Source organism: Lemur catta, chromosome 16 (assembly GCF_020740605.2).
Source record: "Lemur catta isolate mLemCat1 chromosome 16, mLemCat1.pri, whole genome shotgun sequence".
Lineage (NCBI taxonomy): Eukaryota > Metazoa > Chordata > Mammalia > Primates > Lemuridae > Lemur > Lemur catta.
The window spans coordinates 34,618,876-34,629,411 of record NC_059143.1 but is presented as its reverse complement, the minus strand read 5'-3'; the positions used below and the strand labels follow the sequence as shown (position 1 = coordinate 34,629,411).

Sequence of the window (10,536 nt, the reverse complement as noted above, 5' to 3'; positions counted from 1 at the left end):
CCCCAATATAGTCAAAATATGATCATTTCAACATATGATTAACATTAAAAAATTATAGGGATATTTTATATCCTTGTTTTTGTTCTAAGTCTTTGAATTCCGGCGTGCATTTCACACTTGCTGCAGCTCTCAATTCGGACCAGCCACATTTCGGGTGTTCAACGGCCACTTGCGGCGACCGCGCCAAGCAGCCGCGGTTGGGGGTGGGCGGGTCTTAGCCGGGTGGGGGCGGAGCTTCTCGGAGAGCGCGCTTTGGGCCCCGCCGGCTGCCGTAGCAAAGCGCCCGCCGTGGCGGCGCCACGTCCCTGGCGGCGGCGGCGGCGGCGGGAGAAGAATCGGGGAGCTGGGCACCGGGCGGCTCCCGACGGCCATGGCCTTTACCCTGTACTCACTGCTGCAGGCAGCGCTGCTCTGCGTCAACGCCATCGCCGTGCTGCACGAGGAGCGATTCCTCAAGAACAGTGAGTGGGGCTGCGGGGCGCGGGCTGAGGTGGCGGGGGCGCGGACCCGAGCCTGGCCGCGTGCGGGACGTCCCGGGTCGGGACAGACGAACGGCCGAGGGTTCGTTTCCGAGTGAGGGGGCACTTCCTTGGAGGGGAAGCCGAGCCTTTCATCCTACCAGGTTCGAACTCTGCAGCGGGTTGAACATTGCACAGACGACCACCGTGTGCAAGGCCCTGGGGGCCGGGGTGGGGCAATACGGGGGTGACCCAGGGACGCCCGTGCCTGCGATTAGCTTAGGTCAGTAGCTTAATTGTGTTTTCTTTGTGACTGCTTTTAACGATCGAAAACTCAGGATCTGAGCTCTGAGTTAAAGAGTCGGGGGGAAGGGGCGTGGCTCATTTTGGAGCATTGGTAGTTAGAAGAGTGAAGTGATGGAGGGCCGGCTACAGGGGTTCCTGGGCTTTGGGGATGATACGAAAGGGAAAGTGTTGGAGTTATCAGGACATCCAGCCACCCATGTTCCAAGAAGTTTGTTCAGACAGCTTATTGGGTGCCCACAATGTGCCAAGGACTGTGCTAGAGTCTCGGAGTACAAAAATGAAGACACAGGTTGTGCCTACCAGGACAATCCAGCAATCTCCATTCCATCCCAGGCGGGCTACATTTTGCTATTGGAGGCAAAATTGAGGCAGGATGCTGCATGACGTGAATCATTTGTCACAGTATATCAAATATCTCTGTGTGAATCACTGAAACGCAAACCCACGAGCAAGATTGATTCATTTCATTGATTAAGAGATTTATTTAGCACAGATTATTGCCAGGCCCATGTATTAGGCACTGAAGTTACAGCAGTTACCCTACCCTTCCAGTGGAAGTTAATTTAAATAAAAACTGAACAAATAATAAGCATGCAGAATATTATGAAAAAAGTCCAGGGAGATATAATCTGTGAATTTGCAAAAGCTTTGTGGAAGAAATGTGCCTAATTTGAAATCTGATAAGTGAGTGAACATTAACTAGGTAAAGGTGAAAGGTTAGGAGAAGTTGGAAGGGTAAGAATCTTGAGCCTTAAACAGTGAGCCTTAAACAATATAGAGCTGGTGTGAAAACTCTGAGGCAAGTGAAAACAGGGTCTTAAGCAAGGCAGTGATATGACCGGATTTGTGTTATTTGCAAGATCCTTCTGGAGAACAGATTGGAAGGGAGGAGTGAATGTGGAAAGAACTATTTTAAATAGGGCAAGTAAAGACAGGTAGGTATAATAACAATAACTAATACTTAATGTAGCATTATGTGCAGGATCTGTATCAAGTGCCTTATATGTATTAATTGATGTAATCCTCACAGCAACCCTATGAGATAGTTACAGTTTTTGTCCCCACTTTTCACTGGGGAGCCAGAAGCACAAAGACAGTAGGTGAGTAGATAGCTTTTCTAAGATCACATAGGTAGAAAGTGGTGGAGCTAGGATTCAAACTTAGACAGTCTGACTCCAGAGTCCATCTCTTCATCATTATATTATACAGAATAGAAGAAGAGATCATGTGGGTTGAATTGTGTCCTTCCAAAAGTTTTGTTGAAGTCCTAACCCTTGGTACCTATGAACGTGACCCTTATTTGGAGACAGACTCTTTGCAGATGTAATCAGTTTCAGGTTAGGTCATACTAGATTAGGTTGGGCCCTAAATCCAGTGACTGGAGTCCTTATAAGGAGATAGAGATACAGAGACACATGGATGCACACAGAAGAAGACCACCTGACAACTGAGGGAGAGATTGGAATGATGCAGCTACGAGCCAAGGAACAAGGATTTCCAACAACTACCAGATGTTAGGAGAGAGGCATGGACAAGATTATCCCTCAGAGCTCCCAGAAGAAACCAACACTGCTCACATCTTGATTTCAGACTTTTGACCTCCAGAATTATGAGGAAAATTTCTGTGTGTTAAGCCACCTAGTTTGTGGTGCTTTGGTTTTGCAGCCCCAGGAAGCTAATACAGATCAGAAGATATTTTAAAAGTAGAAAAGGTAGAACTTACTGTTGAACTTTGGGAATGAGAGAGGATAAAGTCAAAGATCTCTTGATTCTCTGGCTTAAGCTACTGAGTAAAGGGTAGTACCTTTAACAAGTTATAGAATATTAGAGGAAAATTAGGCATGATGGTGGTAGATAAGGAGGTGAAGAGATAATGAAATAAGTTTTGGATATTCCAAGTTTGAGATTTATGTGAGATATACAAGTGCAGATGTAAAATAGTCAGTTGGATTTAAGTCCATAGAACAGAAGCATAAACCAGGGTGGAGACTGAAATTTGAATTTGTCAAGCATAGATGATAAATGAAGCCATGTGAGAAGATGAAATTACTCAAGGAAAGGAGAGTACTGCAGTCTGGAACTCCTGGGCTCAAACAATCCTACCTCAGCCTCCCGAGTAGCTGGGACTACTGGCATGGGCCACTGTGCCTGACTAATTTTTCTTTTTTGTAGAGATCTCACTATGTTGCCCAGACTAGTCTCAAACTCTTGGCCTCAAGTGATCCTCCCACCTTGGAGGCATGAGCCACCTACCTGCCTGGCCAGCATATTTCCTTGCCAGGGAGAGGGAAAAGGAGAGTAGATCCAGAAGCAGGAGAGGGTGATGTTGCCTGGGCATGATGCAGGTGTATTTTGTGTCCTTGATTCTACAGTGCACGTTAGTTCACATTTTCACATTTCTGAAATTGTTTGTAGCTTGGATAGATGTGTATGTTGAATATTGGAGAATTTCTTCTCCTTACCCCCAAAAGTACCATTGAATGATTGGCTCATTTTATGATTCATTTGTCTTAAAAATGAATAAATAGAGTTCTTTGTAAGTCTCATCTATAATCCTAGAAATTACCTTATTTTACCTTATCCTAGATTAATTCATTCTACTGTAATTCAGTTAATTCCAGAAACATTTGCTAGATACTTGCTGTGGGGTGGGGAGTGGGGAAGAGTGAAGAGATGAAGAAAGATGGCTAAATTGCAGTCCCTGTTCTCCAGGATTTTGTAATCTAAGGGGAGACACTTCAAAACAACTAACCGAGAAGGAGAACAAAGTCACTGCATTCAGTGGATTGTTTGGGGAGCAAAGAGGAAAAAAGATTTATTCTGACATGTGGACGGGAGTTAGGAAAGGCCCTGACATTGAAGTCAGATCTAAATCAGAAACTGCTTTTCGCATGTACAGCAATTAGTGGGTAACTGACTGTGAATAGGAATACTTGGTGGGGTAGGGGGTAAGACATAAGGGTAGAATGTCAATTTAAGGAGTTTGGACTTTATTCAGTAGGCCATGAGAATCATCACAGGATTATGAGGTAGAAATATCTGATCCTTTAAAGAAGAAAACTCAAAAGGCTGAGGGAGTGAGGTTACAGAGGCATCTACTGAAAGAGTCTTGCAAGACTCACAGCAGAGGCTGTGAGAATAACAACTATGATGGTTGTATTAATACTATGGAAGCTCAAAAAAGAGCAACACCCCCGTGGACTGGAAGGGCTGGAAGCAGAACCTGAGCTAGGCCTAGTAGGGTGAGTAGGAGTCAAAAAACATCAGCTCTGCTGTGAACTTGAATTTTAAATTAGTTTTATACCACAACGTATCTCAGTGACAAAACCAAAAAAAACCAAAAACACCCAAGCAACCACTACTTAGCTTTTATTTCAACCAAATAAAAGTTGATTAAACAAAGTGAAATCTTATTTCCTGATATTGGTTGTTTTATGTATAAAATAAAGACTTGTTCTCTATCTTTGGTTTAAGGGTTAGCATGTCAGGAATTAATTAAGCCCTGTAATCATATGAGATAGTGAAAAGTGGACCTGAAATGAGGACAAAAGAAGAACAAATTACAGAAATGAGGACATGTAAGTCTTTAGAAAAATGTATAAGGCAATAGAAAAAGAACTAGCACATAAAGATAAAGAAATGATTTGTAATAGCGTAGGGAAATGACATAGAAGGTAAAAGACTCATTTACAGAGAATAAGGGAGGGTAGAGGACTAAATTTCTCACTTCAAAAAAGTGGGGAAAGATGTGTCCTGCTGGCGCTAGCGTCTGCTGAGAAGGCCTAATCAAGCTGTTACAGGTTTGGATCATAATCCCAAAAGACACACTCCCAAACATCATAGTCCCAAATGTTGAAATCCTGAGAGATCAAATCCCTAAAGTCTAAATCCCTCAACATCTAAAATCCTGAAAAATCACAGTCCCAAAAGATTAAAATCCCAAGTGTTGAAATCCTGAAAATCAAATTCTGTTGGAAGAGATCAATGCGTTTTCAGTTGTATGTAGGATAGTTACATCGTGTTAAGTTGCATCACGTTAGGTGGAACTATTACCTTGTTTTTTCTTTATTTGCATTGTGCAGAAAATTCAGAAGAGTGGACTGGCCACAAGATATGGCAATGGTGATAACTTCGGTTTAAAAATGTCATTTGCCTGTGTCGGCATTCCTTCCAGCTGATGGCATTCCAGGGGCTTTTAATGAATTAAAGCCTCATTTGCCTGAGGAAGCCAGCAAAACTGCTCACTGGTTTGGAAATAATTATGCACATGGGAGGATAAGAAGACATGCAATGGTGTTTCTGTTTGATCACCAATATTGTGGTCTGTATATGAGTTCATGTGGAATGAAATTCTGAGTACCCAAAACAACACAGAAGCATGGCACAGAAGATGGGAAAATTTAATAGGGAATGTTCATGTTGATATATATAAAATCATCGAATAATTTCAAAAAGAGCAGTACCACATAGAAAATGAATATGAATGTCTTTTCAGGGAAGGGCTATATCCTAAAAGAAAAAAGCAGCTATTCTTTTTTCTTTTTTTTGAGACAGTGTCTGACCCTGTTGCCCAGGCTAGAGTGCAGTAGCGTCACCATAGCTCACTGCAACCTCAAACTCCTGGGTGCCCCACTTTACCTGGCTACTTTTTAATTTTTTCTGTAGAGACATGGTGTCATCATAGCTCAAGCTGGTCTTGAATTCTTGGCCTCAAGTGATCCTCCTGCCTCTGCCTCCCAAAGTGCTACGATTACAGGCATGAGCCACTGCTCCTGGCAAAAAAGCAGCTATGCATTGAGATGTAAGACCTCAAAATATACTTAAAGAACATGAAAGTTGGCCAGCTTTTATGGACTATTTCCATGTAATTGCCCATAATCTACCACTGTAATAACATGTTTTCATATATTAAATTTTAGTTCTTTGTTTTCTTTTTCATCTTTTAGATTTTTTTTCACTATTTTAAATTTCTGGCATTAGTTTTTACAATTCCCTAAGATATATATTTCATCTTTGCACAATTCTAATACTGGAGGTATAAATTTTGTGGGGACTTTCAGAGAGTTCTAATTTGTTTTATGCATTTTTTGTAAGTTTGATTCCATGAAAGTGCATTATCACAATGTTGCATTTATGTGTAAGCATGGTACATGTATGTAAAAACGTTGCAATTTCCTCAATAAATGAAGGGCTGTCCTTTTTGTACAACTGAATTTGTGAAAGAAAATTTCTCGAGAGCTCAGCTCTTTGAGTGACTGCATATGCTGTGGTGACCCACTGCAGTTTTTGATCAAGCTCATCAAAAGAGTTAGGTTGTTTGTTCTGGTATTTCAGATGACCACAGTTGTAAACATGGGTGCACAAAATTACCAACCATAGTGATGTACGTTTATACATTTCCCTTTTCGACCTACTTATGAATACTTACAACCACGAAACTGTCAGTAGTATACCTGAGTGTCTATGCTTGCAAAAATATGTTTATTATTGCCTGTTTTATTGTGTAAAGTGGCCTATGAAGTGTTTTGTTGTGTTTCTGTTTCTCAAACAAGTCCCCTTTGAAAATGTAAATAAATATTTTTTAAAGAATTTTAAAAATTATTTTTCCAGGATTTTGATCTTTCTGGATTGTGATTTTTGGGATTTTAGACTTTAGGGATTTTGGTTTTTTGGGATTATGATTAGCTCCCACTGTTAACCAGGATTACATTAAAAGTTTCCCCAAGTCATGTGGACAATGATTCTCAGCTATAGCATTTTTATACTAGTGATTATTTTGGGTTTTATGAATTCTGAACTGAGCTTTAAACTAATTATATAGTTTGATAATATGCTTTGGTTTTCAGTTCTGACCTGATAAATTTTTGTTTGATACTTTTAAAAAGGAGGAAAAAATGGTGTCACAGTGGTCACCTTCCTTAAATTAAATGCCATGGGATAATTTAGACTGTAATTTATTTTTATAAAATCAGAGTGTAAATGAAGTGAAATGAGGTCATTGCTGCTATCAAAAGAAAAAAAACAAAAACACATTTAACTCAATATTGTTTTAACTTATTAAGTCATATGACTTTATATTTTATGTCAAGGGCTCAAACTAATCTTTTAAAAGATGACTAATGAGACAATCAGGCGAGTGCATGATAAATTTTAACACAGCTAATCATCTCTGTGTTATACAGTTGGCTGGGGAACAGACCAGGGAATTGGTGGATTCGGAGAGGAGCCAGGAATTAAATCTCAACTAGTGAACCTTATTCGATCTGTAAGAACCGTGATGAGAGGTAAGAAAAACTAGCAGAGCACTCTTAAGTTAATTTTATGGTTCAGTTTAAGTAGCAAAGCTTCTGAGTCTGAATACTATCACATACACTTTTTGTACTGGGAATCTTTTTTTCTCTTTTACATGACTTTACTGCTTGAAAGTTACTGGCTTTTTTCTCAGTTTGCCTCTCATTTCTATCTAAGCCAGTTGGTGCAGATGGAATGTTTAGTGGTTTAACCTGTGTGTTACCTGCTAGAGCTGAAAGACACAGTGATATTATTGCCTTTTGGAAATTCTGCTGCTTCCAAGTTATAAAGTCACATGGAGCAATGGAAGGCTTTCAAGAGAAAAATAAAGGACTCATGTCTGCCAATCTATTGGAATAATATTTTCAAGCAATTCAAGAAAGAAGAGTTCAAAACCTTTTATTTAAGACCATTAAATTATGGCCTCTTCTCTCTTTATCATAACCTTGGATACAATATTAAATAAATTCATTCTTAGTTTAATGATGAAGCTACAGAATCTTCTTTGCACTGTATTTCTAATCTCAAGTGTCACTGGCAGCCACGTGGGCCTGCTTCTGCCTGGGTCCAGTGTGCTTCTGTGTTCCCAGAGTGGCACCAGCACCATCCACAGATGTTTCACATTGATCTAGTTGTGCCAGTGTGACCCTCATTCCCAGTTACCGCTTTAAAATAAGTTTTGGATTTTATGATCTAGTGTATTTTTTAATGTTCCTCTCTTGTAACTGTACAACATGATTATGATGATGATATGATAATTCCATTCTTCCTGGATGCTAGTAACTATTGCTTAATTTTTTTCCTGATTATTCTTTATAGTAACAAATTGGTTTTTTTTCCTTTGCAGTGCCATTGATAATAGTAAACTCAGTTGCAATTGTATTACTTTTATTATTTGGGTGAATATCAGTGGAGGAAATGGAGACTCAGAAGAAGAGATGCCAGCAGAAGTTATTACTTTGGAATAATCATATCTTAGCAGGCTGACCTTGCACTTGACAAAAATGTAAAGCAGACAATAAAACCAGAGTTCCTATTTATCTGATTTTTTTTTTTAATGTTGCACTTGTATTTTCATTATAAAAAGATCAGATCATCAGAGGTAGTAACTCTCCAGGACTGGAATACATTTGATTGCTGACTGTTAATAATAATTTATGCTCTGGTAAAGATTGTTAAAAGGGTGCAGGACTGTTGCTTCTGTTTTTTTTTTTTTTTTTTTTTTTTTAGATACTTTTCTATCTCTCACTTCTCAGGGATGAATTTTTTTTTCCAAAGTTTTGAAGTTCCTTGTGACTTAGCTATGACATGAGAATCATTATCCCCCTGGATAAAATTTAAAGGATTAAAAAATAATAATTTGCTATATACAAAATAATGGGTAATTTGGATATTTTATTTTTAAATCTTTGGTTAAATATTTTGTCTATATATTATCTCAGCTATGAAGAATTCAAATTTATAAACACTATTTAGGAGTAATACTCTCTGATTTCAGGGAAAATTCTGATTTTGTAAGTCACAGTCACATGATGATTGTGTTTTTAAGTTCTTTCCATGTATTTGTTATTTTATGAATTGGTCTGAATATTGAGTCATTGGTAAAAAAAATCTAGAAAAGTCTGTGCCCTTTTTACAATGATGGCTTTTAAAAAAAATCAGCATAAATATTAGCCTGGAAGAGCAATCTTATACAATCACAAACTATACTACGTAAGAAGATGGTTTATTGTGAAGCATTTACCTCCCCCCCAAATTATCACGTTTCCATTTCTTGGTGGAGTAGCACATTGAAGGGTGTGATTCTTAATTCTTCATTCTCTCTGTCAAAGCACATTCATGCTGGATAAGTTGTTTTTTATTTTGCTTTGTTTTTATGCCTTAGACCATCTCTTGAGATTGTTTGTCCATCCCATAATACAGTTTTATGCAGAAAGGTTGAAACTATGTAAATGAATTTTGTGGAAATTATCAGTTATAATATTTTAAAGGGGTTGAATGGCATCTTTGTTTACAGAATATTTGTAAATAAAGTTGGATTTCCAAGTCAAGCACATGTGTACCTTAGTATAAACCTGTTAATGTTAACTGCTGTTAACTGCATTAATCTCCATTTTGTTTGTAACACCTCTTATATATGTTCTTTGCTATAAAGTTGCTGAGTACAGATTTAATGAAAGTAAACATTCACATTTTCTTCAGCAAATTAACTGAATTGGTGACATACATCCAGAGGACTCATGAGCAACTTTATTCCATGACTTAAGTTACTTCTAAAACTATGTAGCAGGATTGAATACCTGTTGGCCATGCCTCAGATGTATGATCTCTGGGCTGTAGGCTTAAAGCTGGGCCAGGAAAATGTACCTGGAATTCTATTTGATTACTTGGCTTATGTGGGTGACTAACATATTTTGGTACTTAAAGGCAATGTTTTTTTTTGGCCAGAGCTGATGCACAAGTTCAAATTTGAGCCACTCAGCGGATTCAAAAGCAGCAGTTAACTGAGGGCACTCCCATTTCTCCACATGCTATGAGCCATACGAAATTTTAAAAAGAAAGAAAAGAAAGACCTTGGTCTGACATCAGTTTTTACATAAGATATTACAGCACTCCTTCATGTTAATTTAGTGTTGGAATATTGTCCAAGTCCACACTCCCCTGGGGAGCAGTCACAGAAGGGCACATATCTGGAAGCCACTTACACAATTCCAGTCTTAATGTGGCTGAAAGGAGGTCTGTGAGCTTTCACAAGTTACCCCTCATTTCCCCAGAGCAGTTTTGATTCAGTAACCTTAGTATCTTGTTTTAATAACAATAACTTAAGTGCCTGCCTGCCCACATCCTCCCCTTCGTTCATTCTCAGAATTAACAATTTGTGATCATTCTGGACTCAGCTATCCCTGGTGTTTATGGTCCTTATGTATTCTGACCCTATATCTGCATGCCTCTCAACTATTGCGAAAGGTCTTGGCTGTAGTCCATAAAAGCCAAATTTGTACCCTAATCCTTAATTGAGTATAGTGGTTTTCAGGCTTTGATTAGTAACAGAACCAGATTTTCAAAGGAATTCTAACACAGAACTGTAATAATTCAATATCTAAAACAGGTAAGAGTAGGTCCATTTATGTATTTCTTTTTAGTTAAAGCAGGGCTAGGACCCAAAGGCTCGTGGTTCAGCCTCCACCTGACTCTTGTCAAGCTTCCCAAAGCGTTTCCACAAAACCCTAAATTTTCAAAAGCATGACTAAAAAGTATGTTTTTAAAACCCTGCTTTAGATACTGTAAGAGTGGGCAATTTGACCTGTGTTCTGTAGGTATTTGTAGTTACTTGTGTTTATATGTGTATGTACTCAAACGATGTAAGAGAAAGCAATGTATCTGAATAGTAAAAAGTAGGAGGCAGGATATTTCTCATTACCAAACAAAACCTTTTATCATGTGACTTAAGGCAAATAAACTTCCTAAGACCTCAGTGGTT

The 10,536-nt window shown here is 38.8% G+C and overlaps 1 protein-coding gene across 1 annotated transcript; it reads left to right on the top strand.

Moving 5' to 3' along the window:
* Positions 1-269: 269 nt before the first annotated feature.
* On the top strand, positions 270-9,106 carry IER3IP1 (immediate early response 3 interacting protein 1). The gene is made up of 3 exons (XM_045527939.1): positions 270-461; positions 6,947-7,048; positions 7,903-9,106. The coding sequence occupies exons 1-3, from the start codon at positions 371-373 to the stop codon at positions 7,956-7,958; spliced, it is 249 nt and encodes an 82-aa protein (XP_045383895.1). The 5' UTR covers positions 270-370; the 3' UTR covers positions 7,959-9,106.
* The last annotated feature ends 1,430 nt before the right edge of the window (positions 9,107-10,536 follow it).